At 49.8% G+C, this 24,579-nt stretch overlaps 1 protein-coding gene and 1 non-coding gene across 2 annotated transcripts; one reads left to right on the top strand and one right to left on the bottom strand.

Annotated features, from left to right (window-relative positions):
* Nucleotides 1-1,215: 1,215 nt before the first annotated feature.
* Nucleotides 1,216-10,381, top strand: CA7 (carbonic anhydrase 7). Its single transcript, XM_043436350.1, has 7 exons — nt 1,216-1,368; nt 3,902-4,099; nt 7,083-7,201; nt 8,166-8,261; nt 8,365-8,427; nt 8,953-9,108; nt 9,611-10,381. The coding sequence occupies exons 1-7, from the start codon at nt 1,329-1,331 to the stop codon at nt 9,731-9,733; spliced, it is 795 nt and encodes a 264-aa protein (XP_043292285.1). The 5' UTR covers nt 1,216-1,328; the 3' UTR covers nt 9,734-10,381.
* Nucleotides 10,382-13,829: 3,448 nt separating this feature from the next.
* Nucleotides 13,830-13,936, bottom strand: LOC122421875. The gene has a single exon (XR_006263676.1). It is a non-coding gene; the product is annotated as a U6 spliceosomal RNA (small nuclear RNA).
* Nucleotides 13,937-24,579: the final 10,643 nt, after the last annotated feature.

Below are 24,579 nucleotides of genomic sequence, written 5' to 3'. Positions count from 1 at the left end.
CTTGTGGATGGGAAAATGTTGGGCCAAGGCAGATACTGAGATTGAGTGCAGGGTGGAGGGCCTGAGCTCCCAGCAGGTATGCCGAAGGTCACGGGCAGGCAAGGAAAGGAGGGACAAACAGTGGGCTGTAAAGAAATAGGCAAAGAGACCAGGACAGTGGAGGAAGCAAGGGAGAGAAGGAGAGGGTGGAGGTAGGGCTTCATACTTAGTTCCATGGGGTGAGCCAGCTGGTGTTCTGTGGGCCTGTCTTTTTAAGTATTTATTTGGCTGCGCCGAGTTTTCATTGCGGCATGTGGGATCCTGAGTTGTGGCATGTGGAATCTAGTTCCCTGACCAGGGATCCATTGAACCCTGGCCCCCTGCATTGGGAGCGCAGAGTCTCAGCTTCTGGACCACCAGGGAAGTTCCCTGGGGTCTGTCTGCCTTCATGCCCAGTGGTTAAAGTCCAAACTCCCCACTCCCATTATGAGACTGTGGTTCTGCCTAAGCCCTCCTCCTACCCCAGGGCTCCCAGACCCCCACAACCACAGGACTCCTTTGCCCCCCCCTCCCCACCCCCTCCCGCCCAACCCCGACACCAAAGGAAAGTAGAAAAGAGCACAAGAATCCAGGAGTGAGACAAATGGAGAATAAAGCCCTCAGTCTCTAGCTAGAAGATCTGTGGCGAGAAGTCACTTCACCTCTCTGGGCCTCCGTCTCCTGCTGTATGCAATCAGGCTAGTGAAGTATACCACCCATTGCAGTAGGAAAGCCGAGCGGGTTAGGAAGCAGGAAGGATCCAAAGCTTGGCCCAGCACCTGGATCCTTCCCCAAACACGGGAAACTCCATTCCTGGACACTTGATGGTCAGTGCAATTTGCAGTTTCAAGGGACCCCAGTCCAAGAGGACTCGGAGCCCAGAGCCCAGATCTCCGGTGGTGGAATTGACCGCCAGGGACAACCTGGGAGACGGACCGGGTGTGGAGAAACGGAGGCGGCCCTCGATGGGTGGCTTCTCCTGCCCCACAGGCTGTACACGTACTGGAGGGAAGGAGGAATAGGGCTCGGCCAGGGTCAGGGTGGGGGTGGGGTTTAGGTCCCCTTGACACCCCCCACACAGCCCGCATCTCAACTCAGGGCTCAACTGGCTTGCGGGGTGGGTGGGAGAGGGCAGGGCGGGGCAGGGCCAGCCTCTCTCGCCCTACTAGGGGGGTGGGGGGGCGGGTCCCCTGGGAACCGCTCCTCCCGCCTGCCGCCGCTTTAAGAGGCTGCTCCGCAGCAGCGAGCGGGGCCGGAGCCGCAGCCCGAGCGAGGAGAACTGAGCCGAGCCGGCAGGTGACGGCAGCGGCATGACCGGCCACCACGGCTGGGGCTACGGCCAGAACGACGGTAGGCACAGACCCCAGCCGGCCCCCATCCACTGGGACTCGTCCCTGACCCTCCCACCCAGCGGGACCTGGAAGCCCCCTATCCTCCAGGCGAGATGGGGACCCTTCTCCCATCCAGCCCCCAGAGCCCGGCCCACCCGCTGGGTCAGAGCCCTCGCTCACCTGGCGCAAAGTGCGCGCTGCTCTCCGTCCGGCCCCGCCGCCAGCGAGCCAAGCGCGTCCTGCCTCCTCCTCCGCGCAGCCCCTGACGACCCAGCTCGCTGGGACCCTGGCCGGACACTCACTCACTCATGCCCGCCGGAGTGCGCAGCGGGTGGAGGTAGCCCAGGGCAGCTGGGGGCGGTCCGAACGCAGCGCGCTGCGCGGTGTCTGTGCGGGGAGCGCGCACGGCTGGTGTGCGGTGACCTCCCGGGAGCTGGACTCCGCGTGGGCAAGGGCGCGGTGTCCCTGGCAGAGTTTGCCCGTCGAAGTGTCCAAGCTTTCGAGTTGGCAGGTATGTGAAGGAAGGGAGCATCTAAGGGCGCACGGATGTGTCTGCGTGTCTGCCTCTGGCAGGATGTCTGAGCACGTCCCGGTGTGAGACAAGGGAGCCGGTGGCCCACATCAGCCTCCTGGTCTGACCCGGAGAATAGCTCCTCCATCCTGCCTCACTTTCCTTAAAATGCAGAGGAAGGGAGAAGAGGCAGAAGGTGAGAGCCAGACCACTTGAGTGTGGGTCTGCGGCAGGGCAGTTCCTTTGGGGCTGTTTCTTACCAAGCTGGGATGGGGATGTGGGATAAGAGTTCTTAGCTTTCCCCGAGGAACCAAGATCCAGAGGAAACCAAGGCAAGGCAGGTGGGGGTGGGAGAAGGGGAGTGCTGGTGTGAGGAACACCCCCATCCCTACTTATCTGCAGAGAGGCAGGCACTCTGTGAGGGGTGGATGGGGTCCTGGGTACCAAGTCTGGGGGTCTGAGGCTTACAATTGGGTCAGAGAGAGTTAGGGAGGTGCTGTGGGGTCTTTGCCCCCGCTCTGAGGTCCCAAGCACAGAGGAGCATATTTTGAAGGGGAAAACCCTGTTTGGACATGCAAAAGCTAGAAAGAGATTTTCAGAAAAAGGCAACAGAGATCCACAGAGATGCAGAGCGAGGCAGAGAAGGGGCAGGTTGACAGGACCCTCCTGATAGATTCTCTCCTCCCATCCCCAGCTCCTGCTTCCAGCCAGCTTCTGGGTGCCTCCCCCAGAGTCCAAGTCCCCTGACTTTAGCCTTCTTGCTAGTCCTGACCACCAGCACTGAATGTCCAGTATTGCATTAGGTCTGCCCTGTAGCTGGCCTCCCTGAAGCTGCTGTGCCTCACCCAGTCCTGGGTCACCCAGCCGGGGGACAGTGAGGGTGGGAAGGACAGAGGATGGAGGTGCCGGCATGCGGCATGCTCACAGGACTTCAAAAATAACCCACAGTGGGTCTGGGCCACGCTTCTGAGTCATCCGCTGGGGACACAGTTCTGTCGGCACCTGCTGCTGTTTTCTCAGGAAAACTTAAGAAGCCAAAAACGGGGAGAAGCACCAGCCGGCAGTGGCTCTAAAAATAGGCTGCATCTCAGGATGTTCCCCAGGGAGATGCCGAGCCTCTCGGCTGCAGATGGAATCTCTGGGAGGCAGGTGGTGGGTGCTCGTGGGTGTGCACACAGGTGTGCATGTATGTGCACGAGCATGTGTTTTGCTGTAGTCTCTTAGTGCAGACCTGGGTTTGCAACAGGGGGTATCTACATGTGAGGGTGCATATATGTGTGTCAGAGATACTTAGAAGAGCTGCACATTTGTACACATGTGTTACTGGGCCTGCCCACTCTGGATGCGGTGAGCTCAGGTCACTGTGCACATATGTCTGCGCTCATGAAAATCTCCCTGGACCTGCACATGCCCAAGGAGGGCAGCTGGGGGGCAAGGCATGCACACACTGTGTGTTTACCCCTGTACCCAAGTGTGCATGCGCACGTGCACAAGTGACTCTCAGTGCCCTCATCTGTGAAATGGGAATCACACTTGTCTCTACTTGACAAGGCTATTGTGAGAAGCAAATGCATGTCATGGAGCCAAAGTGAAGTTGATGTGAGCTTTTGTTATCATTATTATGAACACTGACTGGAACTTGGTCAGATGCAAGAAGAGGCCAGACATCTGGTAGGGTCGGGTCAGTGACCTCGGGGCTTTGGGGACCTCTCTACACATATGCTGGGTGTCAGGGAGGACCTGCTACCCCAAACTGCCCCTGAGCCTGTAGCTTTTGTGTGCTCCCTTCCGCGCATTAGCTCTCTGCATATCCTATCAGCTATGGGTAGAGAGCTTTGGGGGGGCCATTTCACAGACAAAAAAGTGGAGGCTAAGCGGGGAAGTGGCAGAGCTGGGAGTGACGCTCCAGACCATGTGACTCCAGAGCAGGGGCTGACCTCTGAAAGTATATAGCATGGAGATCATCCCCCACAGATGCCCTCGTCTGCAGCCCTGAGATCCGGGTTGGCCTGAGTCCTTACCCTCTTCCCGCCATCTGCAGGCCCATCACACTGGCACAAGCTGTATCCCATTGCCCAGGGAGACCGCCAGTCACCAATCAATATCGTATCTAGCCAGGCTGTGTATTCACCCAGCCTGAAGCCACTGGAGATCTCCTATGAGTCCTGCACATCCCTCAGCATCGCCAACAATGGCCACTCTGTCCAAGTGGACTTCAATGACAGTGATGACCGAACTGGTAAGTGGCCCCTGCCGGCCCCTGGCACTCTTCTCCCTGGAATCCTAACCTGACTGGGGTAGGCTCAAGAAGGGCAGAACACCATGCTGGGAAAGGAAGGCTCCACTTTTGACCAGCTGTGAAGCCTGTCTCCTGATGCATAAAATGGGGGCATTAAGACCCTGTTTCCCTCCCTGGGGTCACAGAGAGGAAAAATGAAAAAACCTGGAGTGATGTCTGTAGTGCTGGCATGTAGTAGATGCACAAGAAACACTAATTCTCTTTCATTTAGTGCTTGAGGTCAGGTTTGTTTCCACTCCCTGCCTCATCACTGATCTGCTGTGTGGCCTAAGGCCAAACGCTCCTCTCTGTGTGATCTGGTTAAGCCCAGCAGAAAGAGAACGGAGCTAAAATGTTCTGCGTGCCAGGCCCCTTGTTAAGGTCATAAGCAGTTGGCTTATTCCTCTCAAGAACCTGCCTGTAAGATGGGCTAGCAGAAACTTAGTGAACTGGGGAAGGCCAGAACCTGCCTGGTCCTACTCCGAAGTCTCCAGCCCACCTACAGCCTCAAATCCCAACCATCTTGGACCAAAGAGAACCCAGTGGGAACTTGTGGCAGCTCCTTCCAGGGTCTCTTTGGCCTGGGATTAGAGGATTCTTCCATGATAAATTCCTAGACAGAAGGCTTGGGAGTGTTCCTTAGCATAGGGATTTTTGTCCTTATGACCAGGCCTGTGAGGGGGTCGAGTGGGACAAGGTGGGAACCTGCTAAAGTTTCTTACATAAGGAAGTGACTGGTACTCTGCCCCTCTGTCTCCTACCCCTGCCCGCCATACATGCAATGAAAGTACTCAGGGGAACTCAGATTTCAAGTAGAGAATCAAAAGGCAGACAAGAGGAGGAAAGCCAGATAGGAATGATCTTATTTGCTTAGTCCCGAGTTCTCTGTTAGGTTAGGAAAAAAGGGAAAGTGGATCAGTTATAATTCTTGCTGCAGAAGGGAGGAAATCCAACAGATCCTCTGAAGAGAGACACAGCATTCCTGGTACTGAATTCTAAGTAAAAGGCTCTCACCCAGAGCTTTGGGGAGGGACATGGGGCTCTTGATGACATTGTTGTTGTTGTTTAGTCACTAAGTCGTGTCCAACTCTTGGCGACCCTGTGGAATGTAGCCCGCCAGGCTCCTCTGTCCTTTGGGATTTCCCAGGCAAGAATACTGCCGTGGGTTGCCATTTCTTTCTCCAGGGAGTCTTCCCAACCCAGGGATCAAATCTGCATCTCCTGCATTGGCAGATTCTTTACCACTAAGCCACCAGGGAAGCACCTAAGATCACAGTTTATGAAGGAGTAGTTTTCAAGTGACTGGACCTTCTGAATAACCTTCAGAGGACACTGAGGGGTCAATTCAGACATAAGGAGCTCAGTGAAGGCCACTCTTGGTAGGGGAGGCCCAAGGGAGCATTCCTCTGGACCATGGATCCAGGGGCTCACTTTCTAGCCTGGCTGGGGTTCCCTCCCTTAATAGAATGCCCAGGCCTGAGGGGTTAGGGACCCAGTGGAAAGAAAGTAGGCTGAGGAGTGAGAGAGTTGGGGCCCTGCCACTTCCCAGCTGTGAGACCTTGGGCAAGAGACCTACCTCTCTGAGCCTCTGTCCCACATCTGGCCAGGGCGGGTAACAGTGTGTCCCCCTCTAGGCCACTGTGGGGGTTGATGTCTGCAGAGTGCCTGAACACATAGTAAGTACACCGTGAATGGCAGTGTGTTCTGTGGTCAGGATGCAGAGAGCAGGCTGAGGAAGCCAAGCTCAAGGGTTAGGGAGGGAGGTCACTCTCTAAGAGGTTACACTATGGAGTCCCAGGTGGGGCATGCTTGGAAGAGTGAGCCTCCACAATCCATATCAGAAGCTCAGTCTACAGGCCTTCCCCAGGATGGAGGCATCCTGATTGGGCCTCAACCCAGAGCCACAACCTTCAGGTTCAGTTAACCACCCAGCATTGCCATGGCCAGACCTGCTGCCCAGGTGAGGCAGGACAGTGAGACGGGGCCTCTGGGGTGTCCCATTATCCTCCTCCTTGAGGGGCCCACGGGGGTCAGGGCCCTGCCCCGGTCACCCATCCTGGAGGGGCCTAGTGGAACTCTGAGCCCAGGGCCGTCACCTGATCCAGGAGCTCACATTCAGACCTAGCGGGGGCTCCCTCCACTGCTAGATCTATTTCAGCTAGAAATTCAATCAGTCCCAGGAGGCCTTGTGTGTGGCCTCTGCTCGCTGGATATCAGAGTAGGAAAGTCACAAAACCAGCATAAACTGGCCCTGCCAAAGAGGCCATGAGGGCGGGACTCTGATCAAGACAGGGGCCTGACCCTTGGAGTGGGGACCCTCAGGAGCTGGCCTCTGGACATCAGGCCCTGGGGAGCCACCAGGTTCTGGGCAGGCAACACAGCCTGGTGATTAGGGCCTTGGGCTCTGGACTCACATGAAGTAGATGTGGGCTTATATCTTAGCTCAGTGCCTTGCTGTGTGTGACCTTGGACAAAGACCTTGCCCTCTCTGTCTCTCGGTTCCTCCTTTATACAATAGGAATAATAATAGGTTCTGTCCTTCTGAGTTACCATGAAGACTAAAGAAGAGAATCTTTCTGACCCAGCTCTGAGTCAGGGCTGCAGGCATGGGACGTCTACCATTAGTGGCGAAGAGGGTCTGAGAGGCAAAGTCCCAGCTTCCACTGGAAAGTGGGCAGGAGTGGGGAGGACAGCCTGATGGAAGGATGTACCCTGTCAGTACCAGACTCCTCTGCCACCTACAGGCCTCCAGGATTTCTGCCCTGGCCCAGTCAAAGGCATAAGGGAACTGCGTGGGGACTGATCCAAGTCCACTTAGCTCCAGGAATGTTCCAAATGAAAAGTTTACCCCCCTCCTGGGCACTGCCCCAATGCTAGTACTGCCACCTTCAGGCAGTGTGGGGTCTCTCGCGGCTATTGCTACAGGTCCCCCTTCTCCCCGCAGTGGTGTCTGGGGGCCCCCTGGATGGGCCCTACCGGCTTAAGCAGTTCCATTTCCACTGGGGCAAGAAGCATGGTGTGGGCTCGGAGCACACGGTGGATGGCAAGTCATTCCCCAGCGAGGTAAGACCCTCCTCTGCCTAAAGGGGGAAGGAGTGGGAGTACTGGGGAATCAGGGGCTTGCTAGGTGCCCAGTGTGGGGCACTGGAGAGAGTGAAGTCCCCTAGGGGACCTCCACCCACCCTCAGCACAGGGTCTTCCACCTGAAGTTGGCCCACTGTTGTGCTGATCTGTGTGTCCAGAAGGAATTTTCTGAAGGGCAAATCCAGTCCCATCACAGCCTTGCAACAACCCTTCAAGGATTAAGCCTGGCCTTCAAGGGCCTATGTGACCTGGCTTTGCCTGGCCTCATCTCACCTTGACCTCTTCTCATACTGACCTGCATGTAATGAATCCCTGCCCGCACCTGGCTCTTTCATGTTGCCGTTGTTATTGTTTAGTGGCTGAGTCTTGTCCTACTCTTTTGCAACTGCATCGACTATAATTCGCCAGGCTCCTCTGTCTATGGGATTCTCCAGGCAAGAATACTGGAGTGGGTTGCCATTTCCTTCTCCAGGCGATCTCCTAGACCCAGGGATCAAACCCCCATCTCCTGTGTCTCCTGCATTGGCAGGCGGATTCTTTACCACTGAGCCACCTGCGAAGCTTGGCTCTTTCATACCTCTAGGCATTTACCTATGCTGTTCTTTCTGCCTAAAATGCCTTGCCCCGAGAGTTCCATCAGGCAACCCTCTTCTGATTCTTTGGCCTCAGCTGCAGGATCCACTTCCTCAGGGAGGTGTCACACTAGATGGTCGTTATCTATTTCATAGTTCATGGAGGGCAGGGCCTGAGCTCTTTGGTCCCTTGGGGCTCAGGAAAGGGTCAGACCTAGAACAGGGTAAATGCTCTTTGACCCATGGCTCCCAGAGGAGCCCCTCCTGCAGGGGGGCCAGGAGTCCTGTGGGAGTGAGGGAAGCCTAGCCCTGAACTCTCGCGGACCCTGGGAGGCACTAAAGCACTGGCCTGGCCTGTTGTTGCCCTGTAGCTGCACCTGGTTCACTGGAACGCCAAGAAGTACAGCACCTTTGGGGAGGCAGCCTCAGCGCCCGATGGCCTGGCTGTGGTCGGTGTCTTCCTGGAGGTGAGAGGGTTACCGGGGACCCAGAGGGCCATGGGAGGCCTGGTGCCACCCCGAGTCACAGAACACAGTGAATTCTGGGCTCACGCTGCCTTCTCTCTGACAGACGGGGGACGAGCACCCCAGCATGAACCGTCTGACAGATGCGCTCTACATGGTTCGGTTTAAGGTGAGACCAGGGGTCGGTGCCCTTGATCCAGAGCAGCCTGGAAGGGGAGGGAGGGCCAGGCTAGATCGTGGAGTGGGCCCTCCCACTCCTCCATCCTGGCAGCAGACCCTTGCAGAGGTGAAGGGTGCAGGTCCGCAGCTGTGGGGCGCTGCGACTGACTCCTTGTCATCAGGGCCCATGGCTCCACTGTGTGCCCAGCATGCAGTCTGGTTTGGTATAGGATTCATAAGATGCTTATCACTTTAATGGTCCTCCAACAGGCAGCATTACTGAGGTTTGTCGAGGGCAAAGGAGAGAACATGATGCCCCAAGGGCTTAGGAACCACAGCTTTCTAATGCAAAAGGATGGGTAAAGAGGGCCGGCCAGGCTGGGAGATGGCCTCTGGGATCACAGACGTTTGCCCACAGTTTGCCTCAGTGGGTCGTATAAGCCTAAATCCTATTGACAGAAATGGGCAGGGAGGATGCTGCTCTCATCCTGGTGGGAGGTCTGTGCTGATTCCTGGGTCTTCCACCCTGCCCCAGGGCACCAAGGCCCAGTTCAGCTGCTTCAACCCTAAGTGCCTCCTGCCTGCCAGCCGGCACTACTGGACCTACCCCGGGTCCCTGACGACACCACCGCTGAGCGAGAGCGTCACCTGGATTGTGCTCCGGGAGCCCATCCGTATCTCTGAGAGACAGGTGAGTCCTCCCAGAGCAGCAGATGGAGGGAGGAGACACTCAGGTACACCTGGGCAGCGTGACCATAGCAGCCCACAGCCTGCGGTCCCACCGTCAAGGTTCCCATTTTTTGCTAATAAATGTTCAGATTCTTGGGTGGGGGTGAGCTTGGTTGTTAGTCATTAGGACCTGGACACAGGCTAGAAGGAGGGATCCCTGGATACTGGGACCACCCCTAGCGTGCTAGAATCTGAATGCTGCATTTGTGGACGGTTCTTAGCTAGAGTGAAGATTGGAACTGGAGCTACACAGAACAGGACCTGGGTTCAGAGGCTCTTTAGTGAATAAGTCACTGAGGTCGGGGGTCCCAACAGGAAATGAGTGGGGAGAAGTAGGGACAAGCCCTCAGGGCAGGAGGAGAGAAGGGCAGAGCTGGCTAGGCAGGGTATGTCAGATGATGTGTCTGGGGTCAGAGGGGACCACAGCTCCCCCATTCTGCCCTGAGTATCTCTCCTGCCTTAAGATGGAGAAATTCCGGAGCCTGCTTTTCACCTCAGAGGAGGATGAGAGGATCCACATGGTGAACAACTTCCGGCCGCCACAGCCACTGAAGGGCCGTGTGGTCAAGGCCTCCTTCCGGGCCTGAGCTGCCTACCTGCCCAGCCAGTCACCGGGGCACCATCTTCCCAAGGGCTTCCATGTCAGCAGACACCAAACCATCCGAGGCTCCCTGCCTGGGGTTGCTGTGGACCCTCCTTCAGCTGGCTTGCTCCTTGGCCACGCTGGAGGCTTCTTGATGGGACCCTCAAGTCAGGGGACACCTTTCAGCCACCCTGGGGACAGGAAGGGACCTGAGCCGAGTGTGGCCCAAGCCTGAGGCTGCCTTTGCTCCCCAAGACCCAAAGGCCCCTGGGAACCTCCTCTTGTCTTCCCCACTGGCAGTGGTAGCAGCCCTACCCCGAGCTCACACTGTGACAGATGAGACCAAACTCTCTGGGGCAGGCAGCTGGCACTCCCGGAAAGACTCAAGCAATAATTAGAAGAGTGGGCAGAGCTGCCCTCTCAGCATTACCTCTTCTGCGGGCCTCCGCCATGCACGCACCTCACTGCCAGGCCATTAAAACGGACTCAGCCTGCTGCGGGTGACGTGGCCTTCTCCTTCCAGCCACCTGCTGCCGTAGGCAGGCACTGGCTACAGCGTATGTAGTATCTCCCTTCATCCCCACCCAGCCACCAAAGCCACCTACATGACAATCCATCCATGCACTGATTAATAAATTCAATCATTCATGCAGCAAATACCCATTGAGTGCCTGTGTTCTGTCAAGTACCGTTCTGGACATCGGAGAGGCCATGGTGATGAGTCAAGCTCAGGGCCATGGGCACTGAGCTCAGACTGTGATATCTTCATCTGGTGAAGGAATTACATTCCAACCAGTGTTCCCAGGCAGAGAGATGGGAACAGTGTGTTTGAGCAGAAAGAGCAGGGGTGCCAGCTCCCAGGTGAGAGCCCAGGATGTCTGTAGAGTGGAGAAGCACCAGTGGGGCTGGGGCCCTGGGGGAGGGCCTGGGACTCTCTCCAAGGCTAGTGGGAGTCAGGAAGGATCTGGAGTAAAGGAAGGGGAGGCCGGATGTGCAAAGGGGGGATCCCTGGGGAGCGTTGGGGGGCAGGCAGGAATGGCAGCAGGGGGAGATGTTGGCCAGTGGCCAGGAGAAAGAATACAGTGTGGTGGAGGCTCGGAGCAGGGGGCTGAATGAGAGAGATTTAGATAGCATTTAGCGATCTATGAGGGAAGGGGGTGGGGGGAGTGCAGAGTATGTCCCTGGGTAGAGAAAGGTGACAGGAAAGCCTGGACAAGAGGAGACCAGGAGGGACACACGGCATTTGTGGGGCCCTGGAAAGGAGTGCTAGGAAGGAGTGGGGTGTTGGGGTCTGAGCCAAGAAGAGAGGTAGAGGGTGGAGGGAGGTTTGGAGCATCTTCATTCAAGGTGGTAGGAGAGGCCGAGGGGCAGGAGGGGGAGGGGACTCAGTAAGAGATCCAGCCCAGAACCAGTGCACAACCCTGGAGAGATGCTGCTGAGGGGGAAAGCCACAGAGTGAGGTCTGAGACACCTAATGAGAGTGTTTGGAAAGGTGTGGGGGGTGGTTGCAGGGTCCGAGGCAGGGCGGGGCTAGGGTGAGAGAAGTGATCTCTCAGGGTGCAAAATTTAAAGAGGCATGCACCCTCAGGTACCAACTCTGCATCTGAATGACTTTGACGGTGCCCGTTTCCTTAAATGTGCACCTGAAGTGCCTTGCTGGACTCACGGTAGTCCCAGCCCAGGTCCAGAAGGGTTGGAGACCCAGCTATTACTGCGCCCCAGATGAGCCAGAGCAGGGAGGATGGTGGACAGTGGGGGCACTGAGGAGTGGGGGGCAGTAAAGCTGGAGCAGCAAATGTATGCATGAGGTTGTGAAGGGAGAGCTGAGGGGACACAGGGTCAAGGGCTGTGGAGAGATGGACCAGGGCATGCCTGGGAAGGAGGCTTGTTCAGGATGTGCCTGAGCATCCTTGGAAAGGAGGCCAACCTGCAGGTACTGCTGGGGCCGGGGGTGCATCTGTGTCTACTCACTTTGGCCACAGCTTGTCACGGTCACTATACCAGGAGGGCACTCCAAGGTCATGGGACACTTCTGAGCTTTGGCTGAGGCCATGAGGAGAGGGTGGAATTGGGCCTCAGACCTCTAGCTGCAAGCCCAGGGAGGCAGGGGAGGGAGAGGTTTGCTCTGTTGACAATCCCCCTTTCGTGTGGGTATGTTGAGCATACCCACCCGAGAGGTATGCTTGGGGCATACCTCTCCCCAGTGGGTTGGGGCATAGGGAGGCACAGGGTCCCTCGCCAAGGGCTGCTCCAGCGCAGGGTCAGACAGTTTTACTCCTGCAGGCGCTCCTGGCCTCATCTAAGGACCGTTTTCTCCCTCCACATTGGTGATGTTGAAGGGACTGAACTGAACTGAACTGTAAGGGATGGTGTCTGGAGGACAGCGTTTGCTCAGCTTGAGGGAAGTGACGCTAGTGATGGGCCTCTGAAGGCAGGTAAGGGGCCTGGGGCAGGTGTCTGACTCTCTCCCTATGACCCAAGAGCTATCATTACCTCCATGTTACAGATAAGAAAGATGAGGCTGGGGGAGGTTAAATAGGCATGTGGCCGAGCAGAATTTGAAGCTGGATTTGTCCAGCTTGCTCTTTGCCAGTGCAGCTGGGCCCGACGGAAGGAGGGGTGAGCAGAGCGGTGGCCACCTGGAGGCGGTACAATAGGCCTGAAATCACTGGCCCTGCCAGAGATCTTGGCCACCCTCCCAGGGATGGCAGCACCACAGGCCTGGCGCTGCGGAGGACTTGAGAAATGGGAGCTGGTTTTAAAATAATTATCCCAAGGCTGCCAAGATTCCTCACGCCTTTCATCCTTCCACTTAATTCATTTTTTAAATTTAAAACTATTTTAAAACCAAAAGTGGCCTCCTTCTGCTATAATTACAGTGCAAGCTTTGACCCTATTAACATCCAAATGGGATGCCCCAGCTGGATCCCAAATGCCTCCAGCAGACCTGACCTCAAGAGACACAGGACTGGATCCTGAATCCTCATCCATGGCAAGATTGCCTCCTGGAGGCACTGCTGGGCACATTTAGGGTACCCAAGACAAGATGGGCTCTGCTTACTCCCAAGACCCCAGAGACCCCTTCCCAGGGTAGCCAGGTTGACCCTCTAAGAGATTTGGACTGCAGGGCCCAGGCAAGTGGCCACAGCATGCCAAACCTGTGCCCAGGCTAGGGGGCACAATCTTCCCCCCGAAGCACCTCCTGGGCTCCAGAGCATCTCCCTTCTCTTGGCCTCACCCCATCTCAGGAGGTGGCGGGGGGGGGGGGTGGCTGTGAAGACCCAGACTGCCAAGAATTTGCTCCCAAACCCAAAGTCATTCTCTACATCTGTTGCCTCAGGGGCCAGGGAAGGGGTCCTGCTATGGACTGGCCAGGAACAACAACTAGCCAGGATGCTTAACTGTGAGGAAAGTGGTCTGCGGCCTGAGCAATGTTTGGGAACAGGGACAGAGGGGGGTCTGAGGTAGAGGGTGCAAGATAACCTGATAGAGTAGCTGATAGGGTTGATGTCTGGGAGGGGGCCACACTGAGGTTCAAGTTGATGGGGCCTGGGGCAGGGCAGAGGCCGGCCCGCTGCAGTTGGAACTGGGGAGGGAGGTCAGTTAATGGTATCTGCTCAGGCTGGGCATCTTGGGGAGCCTCCCATGTTCATGGGTCACAGCTTCAACTCCAAGCCCACCCTCAAAGGCAAAATATACTACTCGTTGGTTAAGATTCCCAGGAGGAGGGGAACGTGACTGTTTGAGCATGGAGGGTTCTAGTATTTGTCCCACAGCCAAAGGACCTGGGGAATGCATCCTTTTGGAGTCCTCTCTGCTCACAAATTCTAAAGCAGATTCACTGACTTCCGCGCTTGGGCTTTGCATCACACGTCACTCAAGCCCTCTGATGCTTGTGTCCGCCTCTGTAAAATGGAAATGATATAATGTGAGTTTCATATGTAAGTAAAAATTTTCTAGTAGCTCTATTTTTAAAAGTAAAAAAAGTCCAAGGTACAGCAATCAGAAAAGAACGAGAAATAAAAGGAATCCAAATCTGGAAAGGAAGAAATAAGCCTATCACTATAGCAGATGACATGATACTTTTTTTTTTTTTCTTTAAAAATATGGAACGCTTCACAAATTTGCGTGTCATCCTTGCGCAGGGGCCATGCTAATCTTCTCTGTATCGTTCCAATTTTAGTATATGTGCTGCCGAAGCGAGCACTGACATGATACTTGACTTAGAAAATCCTAAAGACATCACCAAAAAACTACTAGAACTCATCAGTAAATTCAGTAAGGCTGCAGGATACAAAATTAATATACAGAAATCAGTTGCATTTTATACACTAACAATGAACTGTCAGAAAAAGAAATTAAGAAAGCACTCTTATTTATAATCACATCAAAAAGAATAAAATCCCTAGGAATAAACCTAAGGCAGTAAAAGATCTGTACTCAGAAAACTATAAGGCACAGATGAAATAAACTGAAGATGGCACAAACAGATGGAAAGATAAACCATGCTCATGGGTTGGAAGAATTAATACTGTTAAGGTGACCATACTGCCCAAAGCAATCTACAGATTTAATGCAACTCTTATCAAAATACCAGTGGCATTTTTCACAGAACTAGAATGAATAATTCTAAGATTTGTATGGTAACACAAAAGACTTCCAAATAGCCAAAACAATCTTGAGAAAGAAAAAGAAGCTAGGAGCATCACACTCCCTGACTTCAACCTACGCTACAAAGCTACAGTATACTCCATACAGAACAGTATGATACTGCCACAGGAACAGATTATACAGCAATGGAACAGAATAGAGAACCCAGAAATGAACCCACACTTAGATGGCAATTAATCTATGACAAAAGAGGCAAGAACATACAGTGGGGAAAAGACAATCTCTTCAATAAATAGTGTTAAAAAAACTGGATCGTTACATGAAAAAGAACTGAAATGGATGACACCCTCACACCATGCACAAAAATAAATTCAAAATGGGTTAAAGACTTAAAAAATAAGTTCTGAAATCATAAAATTTCTAGAAGGAAACAGAGGCAGTACTTGCTTTAACATTGGTCTTAGTATATTTTTTGGATATGTCTCCTCTGTCAAGGGAAACAAAAGCAACAATAAACAAATGGCATTACATCAAACTAAAAAGCTTTTGTACAGTGAAGGAAAATATCAACAAAATGAGAAGGCCACCTACTGAATGGGAGAAGATATTTACAAACAAATATCCAATAAGGGGTTAAGATACAAAATGTAAAAAGAACTCATACAACTCAACATCAAAAAAAAACAACAACAACAACAAATAGAACCTCCCTGATGGCCCAGTGGTTAAGAATCTACCTGTCAATGCAGGGAACATGGGTTCAATCCCTGGTTTGGGAAGATTCCATGTGTTATAGGGCAATTAAGCCCACAGGTCACAACTAGAGAAGGGCCCCCACTCACTGCAACTAGAGAAAGCCCATGCACAGTGAAGAAGACCCAGCACAGACAAAAAATAAAACCAAATAACCCAAATAAAAAATAGGCAGAGGATCTGAACAGACATTTTTCCAAAGAAGACAGGCAGATGGTCAAGAGACATTTGAAAAGATGCTCAACATCACTCATCACCAGGGAAATGCAAATCAGAACCACAATGAGGTATTACCTCCCACTTGTCAGAATGGCTATTACCAAAAGACAACAAATAAAAAGTGTTGGTGAGGGTGTGGAGAAAAGGGAACCTTCACTACACTGTTGGTAGAAATGTCAGTTGGTGCAGCCACTACAGAAAACCATATGGAGATTCTTCAAAATATCAAAACTAGAATTGCCATTTGATGCAACAATCCCACTTCTGGGTATTTATCTGAAGAAAATAAAATTACTACTGAGAAAACATTTATGTACCCCTATGTTCATTAGTTATTATTTATAATTGCCAATATATGGAAGAAACCATTTCATTTATATTTAATTGAATATTACTCAGCCATAAAAAAGAATGAAGTCTTGATTTGCGATGATGTGGATATGGGCTGAGAGGTATTAAGTGAAATAAATGAAATAAGTGAAATAAATCCAAGAAAGACAAATACTGTATGATTTCACATATATGTAGAATCTAGAAAGCAAAGCAAGTGAACAAATATGAAGAAACAAAAACAGAATTATAAAATACAGAGAACAGATGGTTGACAGAGGGGAAGGGGGTGGGGGGAAGAAAGTAGTCGGTGAGGGAGATCAAGAGGTACAAACTTCTAGTTGCAAAATAAATAAGTCACAGGTATGAGATGTACAATATGAGAAACAGCCAACGATTATGTAATATCTTTGTGTGATGACAGATTGTAACCAGACTTATAGTAGTGAATATTTTGAAATGTATAGAAATATGGAATCACTATGTTGGGTACCAGAAACTAACATAGTGCTGTAGGTCAGTTGTACTTCAAGAACAAATAAACAAAAAAAGAGATCAAGCTTGTGGCTACCAGAGGCAGGGTGTGGGGGTAGAGGGAATCGGATGAAGACAGTCAAAAGGCACAAAGTTCCAGTTATAATGAAATAATCATTAGGGATGTAATGTACAATGCAATAAGTATAATTACACTACTGTAGGTCATATATGAAAGTTGTTAAGAAAGTAAATCCATAGAGCTCTTGTCACAATGAAAAAAAGTTTTTTCCATTTCTTTACATTTTTATCTACACAAGATGAAGGATGTTCCCTGAACTTATTGTGACCATCAATTCATGTATAAAGTCAAATCATTATGTTGTATCCCTTAAATTGATGTCGTGCTGTGTGTCAACTATATCTCAATAAAGCTGGAAGATGAATAAAATTTAAGAATAAAATTTTTATATAAAAGAAAAATGTATTTAACTTGAATACTATATTTTAGTTATATATATAATGTAATATACCTATTTTATATAAATATATATAAAAAACAGTATATATTTCAATATATTATACATATAAAATATAAATTATATATAATATAGTATATAAAATATATAAATTTGATGTATAAATATTATATTTATATTATAAATAATATTATATACAATATGTCATATATATTATATATTATAACTTTATATATAATTTATATTTATATATTATATTTTATATATTTATATATTATAAATATGTTATATATAATATATTTTATATGTATGTATGCTTATATAATATATATTATATACTATATTATATATAAATATATTTATAAAATTTATATGTTATATTAATTATAATATATTAATATTATATTATAGAAATTTTAATATAAATTTTAAAAATAAATTTTTATATAAATATACATATATAAAATAATAAAATATATATTTCTATATATTTCAAGATATGTAGTTCAATATATATTATATACATAAAATATATAAATTTTATGTATATATAAATATGTATATTTACATATATATAAAATAATAAAATATATATATTTCAATTATATCCAAAATACTTTATCATTTTAATGTATCATCAATATAAAAAATTAATGAGATAGTTCACATTATTTTTGGTGCTAAATTCTTGAACACCTGTGTTTATTTCACACTTTCTACATATCTTTCTACATATCTCGGCTCAGACTGGCCACATTTCAAGTGCCCAAGACCACATGTGGCCAGCGGCCACCATACTGGATAGCACAGCCCGACACAGATGCCACTCTTTACAGGGCCATCTGCTAGCAAGGTGTCCAAGCAGGCCCTCTGGCCAGGCCCAGAGCCAGACAAGGCAATGTCAGGCATGAGTCAGACCTGCTCCAAGCCTCTATCCTCGACAAGGGCAGTCTCAGAACACTTAATGCCAACTTGGCTCTCTCTGTCAGGACGTCCCTCCTCTAGGAAACTGCCTAAGTCCCTTCCTCAGTCTGGCCTGGCTGGCCCTGTCCCAGGACACCCCATGCAAGACCCTTGCTGTTCCACTGGGAAAAAGATCAAGACCCTCAAGAAGGAACAAATGGCAAGAGACTGGGGGGAGGTGGGAGTGCCCCTGAGAAGGGTCATGGCTTGGTTGAGGACACTTGATTCATTCGGGAGGGCTTCCTGGAAGAGGGGGCCAGGGCAAAGTTGTCGGAATCCGGAATCCGAGTGGAGGCTCAAAAGCCTCAGCAGCAGCGAGCCCTACGAGACAGAAAGAAGGGAGGTCTGGCCCTTGCCCAGCATGGATCAACATAGGGGAGATGTGTGGCTGCAGACACAGAGGTCCCCAGGCTCTGGAGGGCACAAATGCCAGGCAGGAGTCTACCCTTACATCCAGGGGCCAAGAGGAGCTACTGGGAGATCTACAGCAGGGGCTAAAGGGCTCCCAGATTGGAGGAAGAGGACTCTCTGAGGTTCAGAAAGCACTGGGCATCTTGGCCTGAATTCACCTTCCAACACAGGCTCAAGTGCAAATGTTGGCAGGTGTGATTCATCAGCTCCTCCTGCTGCCTCTCCTTGGCTCCTGGAAATGGACTCATGCCCATGCCCTGGCAGTTCCTGGCTTGGCAGTCTGTGAGTTTAATCTAAATCTCTCCAGCTGCAACCCAAATACCTGTCTTTAGTGGCATGTGAGGGTGAGCAGATGGCTCTTTCCCACTAAGCTGCCCTCCAGGGAAAAGCCCTGCAGGGACAGCATGGGTACACAGGAGCCCTGCTCTCAGCTGGGCCCCCATAGATCCCTTGGATCTTCAGAAAGGGACTCTCTCCCCAGCTCCTTCTCTCAGCACCTGCTCTGAGTGACAAGTTGTTGCTCTGGACACAGGTGTCCCCAGAGGGCTCACTGCCCTGTCTCTCCAGCTATCCAGCCTCCAGGGGAACCAGGAGTGGGCGTGTGAATTTTTGCTGTGGTTGCTTCTTCTCCTGAGTGTTCAGGAGTAGAGTTTTAGGGGAACGCCTTTTTAAGCCAGAGGAAGCCGTGGCAGTAATCAACAAATTGCTCAGGGAATCTCAGGGCATCCAGGTCAAGAGGATTCCTGGTCTGACCCCACTCTACAGATAGAACAACTGAGGCTCAGAGAGGGAACAGCGTCTGTTCAAATGAGTTGGTGGGAGATCTAAAATTTATGACACCCAGTGCTATGCTCTTCACCCATCATGAGAGCCTAAACTAGCAGAAAAATCTCCCCCATACCAAATAATTCCTTCTTGCCTGTCATGGGGGCTTACCAGGTGGCACAGTGGTAAAGAATTCACCTGCCAGTGCAGGAGAAATAAGAGACGTGGGTTCGATCCCTGGGTCGGGAAGATCCCCTGGAGAAGGGCATGGTAACACACTTCAGTATTCTTACTTGGAGAACCCCCAAGGACAGAGGAGCCTGGCGGGCTGCAGTCCATGGAGTTGCAGAGAGTCAGTCATGACTGAATTGACTGAGGATACACGCACACCTGTCGTGGAGCCTGAAATCCTGCCGTTTGAGCTACAGTGCTCATAGCTGAGAAAGGTCCTCTAAGGAAAGGCAAGTGTCCCTGGAAGGGGCACACAGCAGCACTTTATGGGTTAATGACTACCACCTCCTCTCAGCCTGCTCTGCAACCCCTTCACTTGGCCTCAGTCTCTGCATCTGTAAAATGTGTCAATGAAAGGCCCAAGAGGCCTAAGGTAGAGCTTGAGAGAAGAGGGAAAACAGAGTCCCCAGGGGGAGAGTTAGTCTGTGTCTGAGCTGGGGGGCAGATAGCTCTGGATTTCAGGATGTGGGTCGCCCTAGGCACTCCCTACACTGAACGTGGACGTAGTGCTGGGTCAAAACCTGCAGGGACAGATGATCAAAAGAGCCTCCCCAAACCCCCAGGGCTTTTCTCATCAGCGCTCATCAACCCAGGAGAATACCTGTGCTGAAATCCCCCCCAGCCCAATGTAATGGGAGCTTAGAGGTAGATTCAATTGATTTATGGAAAATAAAGGCATCTGATGTGTTTATCCAAGTCCATGAACTATTACCTCCTATAACACGAGGTCTGTACTTCAGGAGAAGTCAGTGTTTGGAAATGGTCTCTCCTAGGAGAACAGAGCTCTAATGGTATAATTTCAGGCAGGGGCAGGTGAGCTGAAAAAATATCTGGGGGCAGCTAAGCCTTAGAAGCCTTGGCCCCCACACTCAGCCTGTGGTTTCTAGGGGCAGCAAAGGAGACTGGGGGCCTCCTCAGCCCCTGCAGCTCAGGTCTGCCAGGTACAGAGTTGCTCACATGCGTCCTTTGACCTTGGGCTGGGTCCAGAGTGCTGAGCGCCAACCTGGCTGCTTTAGCTGGAGCCAGGGGCGACTCTGGCAACTCTGGGGGCACGGGTCAGGGCGCAGCAGCCAGCTCTACAGTCTTCGGGGCACCTGCCTTGATCCTAGTGTCCCCTGAGGTCAGAAGTCACGCTGAGGAAGGGAAGTCAGGTGGCAGGCAGCTGGCAAGAACTGCCAATCCCAGCCAACTTCACTAAGCTTTGCTGTAGGTTAGGACATTTAGAGATGGGCCTTCAGCACCTATGGCACACAGCTCTGGCCTCCGTGTCAGGAAATGCCAGGCTTCACTTTCTTTCTTTTTCTGCCTCTCTTTGAAGAAGGAATTCATAGGGCCTGGACTCCATCTCAGGCCTGTCTGTGCTGATCGTGCACGGCCACCTCTCCAGTGGACTCTGAACTCTGTGCTTAGCGCCTGTGGGAATGACAATGGAAGGATAAGACCCCCCTCTGGGCAGGGGAATCTTGAAGAAGAGAAAACAGACACTAATCACCCCTGCCTTCGGACACTATCTATCAGAATGTAAGCACAGGCTTATCAGTTATTAACTATTTGGAATGTAACTGCGGGCTTATTGATTATTGACTGTTTGAACACATAACACGTGAATGATGGGGTTATTGTAGTTGTATTTACCCTTCCTTTGTTTATGTAAGTCTCAAGGGAATTGGGGTAGTGGGTTTGGACACATGGGGTATAAAAGATTTTCACAAATGCTGGTCGGGGTCCTTGGCTAAGAGGAGACTCTGCCTTGGGCCCGCCGGTGTAATAAACTGCATTCCACTATCTGCATTGTCCTGAGTTTGTTTCCCGGAAAGCGTGGCTATAACATCTTCACACTGACACCCATGAGAACTGGGAATAGAGAATGCAAGGAAATAGAGAAGGTGGTCATAGGAATAGAGAAAGGAAGAGTCAATGCTTAGGGTTCTACTATCAGACCTGGAGCCCCTTAACCCCAACATTTTACTTCAGCATAACTTAAGATTTATGGAAAAGTTGAAAAAAATACATTGAATACCCATAGACTAGCCACTCAGACTCGGTTTTGTCACATTTGCTCTCTCCCACTCTTTCTTCATATGCACATTTTTAAAAAACTCTTTGAGAATAAGTTTTGGTGATGATACTCTTTCACTCCTCAGTACTTTAGCAGTTTTTCCTAAAAACAAGGACATTCTCTTACATAACCACTATATAAGAATCAAAATCAGGAAATTCACATTGATATGTTGCTGTTATCTAATCAGTGTACCTCAATCAAATTTTGCTCATTGTCCCCATAATGTCTTTGTGAACCCCCCAAATTCCCAGACCATGCATTGTATTCAGTTGTCCCGTCCCTTAAGTCTCCTTTTCTCTGGACAGTTCCCCCATATGTTTTTCTTTCACAACCTTGCCATGGTTGGAGAGCACAGGCCAGTGATGTAGTAGGAATACATCTACTAGGGATACTGATGTATCCTTCAGTTAGGTTTCGTCAAGTGTTTCTTCATGGAGACTTATATACCTTTCATGAGAATATCACAAATCAATCCCATATTGTCTTCAGCACATGATATTGACTTGTCCCATCCAGTTCAGTTCAGTTCAGTCACTCAGTCATGTCTGATCCTTTGCAACCCCATAGACTGCAGCACACCAGGCCTCCCTGTCCATCACCAACTCCTGGAGTTTACTAAAACTCAAGTCCATTGAGTCAGTGATGTCATCCAACCATCTCATCCTCTGTCGTCCCCTTCTCCTCCTGCCTTCAATCTTTCCCAGTGTCAGGGTCTTTTCAAATGAGTCAGCTCTTCGCATCAGGTGGCCAAAGTATTGGAGTTTCAGCTTCAGCATTAGTCCTTCCAATGAATATTCAGGACTGATCTCCTTTAGGATGGACTGGTTGAATCTCCTTGCTGTCCAAGGGACTCTCAAGAGTCTTCTCCAACACCATAGTTGAAAGTGTCAGTTCCTCAGTGCTCAGCTTTCTTTATAGTCCAACTCTCACATCCATACATGACTACTGGAAAAACCATACCTTTGACTAGATGGACTTTTGTTGACAAAGTAATGTCTCTGCTTTTTAATATGTTATCTATGTTGGTCATAACATTTCTTTCAAGGAGCAAGTGTCTTTTAATTTCATGGCTGCAGTCACCATCTGCAGTGATTTTGGAGCCCCCAAAAATAGTCTTGATTCCAGCTTGTGCTTCATCCAGTCCAGCATTTCTCATGATGTACTCTGCATATAAGTTAAATAAGCAGGATGACAATATACAACTTGACTTACTCCTTTCCTGATTTGGAACCAGTCTGTTGTTCCATGTCCAGTTCTAACTGTTGCCTCTTGACCTGCATTCAGATTTCTCAGGAGGCAGATCAAGTGGTCTGGTATTCCCATCTTTTGAAGAATTTTCCACAGTTTGCTGTGATCCACACAGTCAAAGGCTTTGGTGTAGTCAATAAAGCAGAAATAGATGTTTTTCTAGAACTCTCTTGCTTTTTCATCCTTCATTGGGAAGACTGATGTTGAAGCTGAAGCTCCAATACTTTGGCCACCTGATGCAAAGAGCTGACTCATTGGAAAAGACCCTGATGCTGGGAAAGATTGAGGGCAGGAGGAGAAGGGGACGACAGAGGATGAGATGGTTGGATGGCATCACCGACTCAACGGACATGGGTTTGGGTGGACTCTGGGAGTTGGTGATGGACAGGGAGGCCTGGAGTGCTGCAGTTCATGGGGTCTCAAGGAGTCGGACATGACTGAGCGACTGAACTGAACTGAACTTGCTTTTTCGATGATCCAGCGGATGTTGGCAATTTGATCTCTGGTTCCTCTGCCTTTTCTAAATCCAGCTTGAATATCTGGAAGTTCACGGTTCACATACTGTTGAAGCCTGGCTTGGAGAATTTTGAGCATCGCTTTGCTAGGGTGATTTTGCTAGCTTGTCCCATTATTGGTGATGTTAACTTTGTTTTCTGTTATTGTTTTTTCATGGAAGCATAATGTATATATGGCTTCCCTGTTGGCTCAGACAGTAAAGCATCTGCCTGCAGCGCAGGAGACCTGGTTTCGGAGGCCTGGGTTGAGAGGATCCCTTGGAGGAGGGCATGGCAACCCACTCCAGGTATTCTTGCCTGGAGAATCCCATGGACAGAGGAGCCTGGAGAGCTACATCCCATGGAGTCCCAAAGAGTTTAACAAGACTGAGCGACTAACAACACACACATACATGCAGGGTATATACAGAAAAGTACATACACCCAATGAACTTTCACAGTCTGAAGACACGTGTGCAAACAGCACCCAGATCAACAAAAATACATTTCCAACACTGCAAACCCCCAAGTCTGCCGGGGTCCAGCCCCAGCGGGTCCAGGAATACCCAAGGGATGAGTGGCATCGGCGAAGAAGAAGACAGACACACACAGAAGGTTGCATAGAAGAGGTAGCTTTCTTTTATTTTTAGGACAGCTTAGTTTTCAAAGAATGAACGTTACCTCCCCCTTAAGTCACCACATATTACATCAGATGTTGGTTTCGTGCTTCTGTCAATATTTTTCTTCCCCATGTTTTTCCCCTATGCATTCATCCAGAATGTTTCCGATTACAGGGCTTTTTCTTAAATGTCCCGTACGTAGTCTTCTTGCCTCAATGGTCTAACATTGTCACTCTAACAAAAACAATGTTCCATAGATTCCAGATATAGTATGAATTCTTTGGGTAATAAAACAATACATGGGAAGGGTTATGAAAAACATGTTTGACATTTCTGACAATAATACCATGTGAAAACCCTGATATTTTTCTTTACCTGAAATTACCAAGTCTACAATGATTAACTATGAAGCGGCAAAACACCTCTAAAGCAGCAAAACACCTCTATTAATAGTGAGATAATGGCAGTGAAGCTGGTTAATATAAATCTATTGAAATCCTATGTACTCCATTTTCTAAATCTACAAAAATACCCATAATATCCCATGTTGTTTAAAGAAAAGGAAACAATGAACAAATAGCAGCAAAGAAATAGCAATAATGAAAACCCTCTCAACCAAGGAGCAAGTAAACTGAAGCAGTATATCTACTTCTAAATCTAAATGCCTCTACTCTTTTCTATTCTGGAACATTATAATCTTTTAAGCAAGCAGCCAAACTATATCTGTGGCCTTTTTCTTTTTTTTGACTTGATGTTTATGGTCGTGTCCTGAGCCAAAGCAATCATGAGCATTTCCAAAAAGGCTTGGACTTTTCCAGGCAGGCCTTATTACTATATATTATATTTCCAAAAATTAATAGAAAGCCCAACAACAGTAAGACAGAAAGAAGAAAGGGACATACCGGGCCCCCAGGACAACCTCGAGGGGAAGAGCTGCCTTGCAGATTCCTTTCTCGTCCCGTGACCTTGTCCCTGGGACAACCTCGAGAGGAAGAACTCCCTTGCAGGTTCTTCTCTTGTCCCATGACCTTGTCACGGCCTGGGTACGTCCCGGTGATTCCCGAGGGGACATATTGGGCCCCCAGGGCAGCCCCGTGTGAGGAAGAGCTGCTTTGCAGGTTCCTCTCTTGTCCCGTGACCTTGTCACATACTGGGCACATCCCGGCAGCTCCTGACACAAGTCCTCATCA

This window comes from Cervus canadensis, chromosome 18 (genome assembly GCF_019320065.1).
Source record: "Cervus canadensis isolate Bull #8, Minnesota chromosome 18, ASM1932006v1, whole genome shotgun sequence".
Lineage (NCBI taxonomy): Eukaryota > Metazoa > Chordata > Mammalia > Artiodactyla > Cervidae > Cervus > Cervus canadensis.
Note: the sequence above shows the minus strand (reverse complement) of the source record. Positions and strands in the feature narration are given on the sequence as shown.

Coding starts and splice junctions, on each gene's coding strand:
- CA7 (XM_043436350.1), top strand. CDS start 1,329: ATGACCGGCCACCACGGCTGGGGCTACGGCCAGAACGACG. Junction 7,202..8,165: donor GCAAGTCATTCCCCAGCGAG/GTAAGACCCTCC, acceptor GTTGCCCTGTAG/CTGCACCTGGTTCACTGGAA. Junction 8,428..8,952: donor TCTACATGGTTCGGTTTAAG/GTGAGACCAGGG, acceptor ACCCTGCCCCAG/GGCACCAAGGCCCAGTTCAG.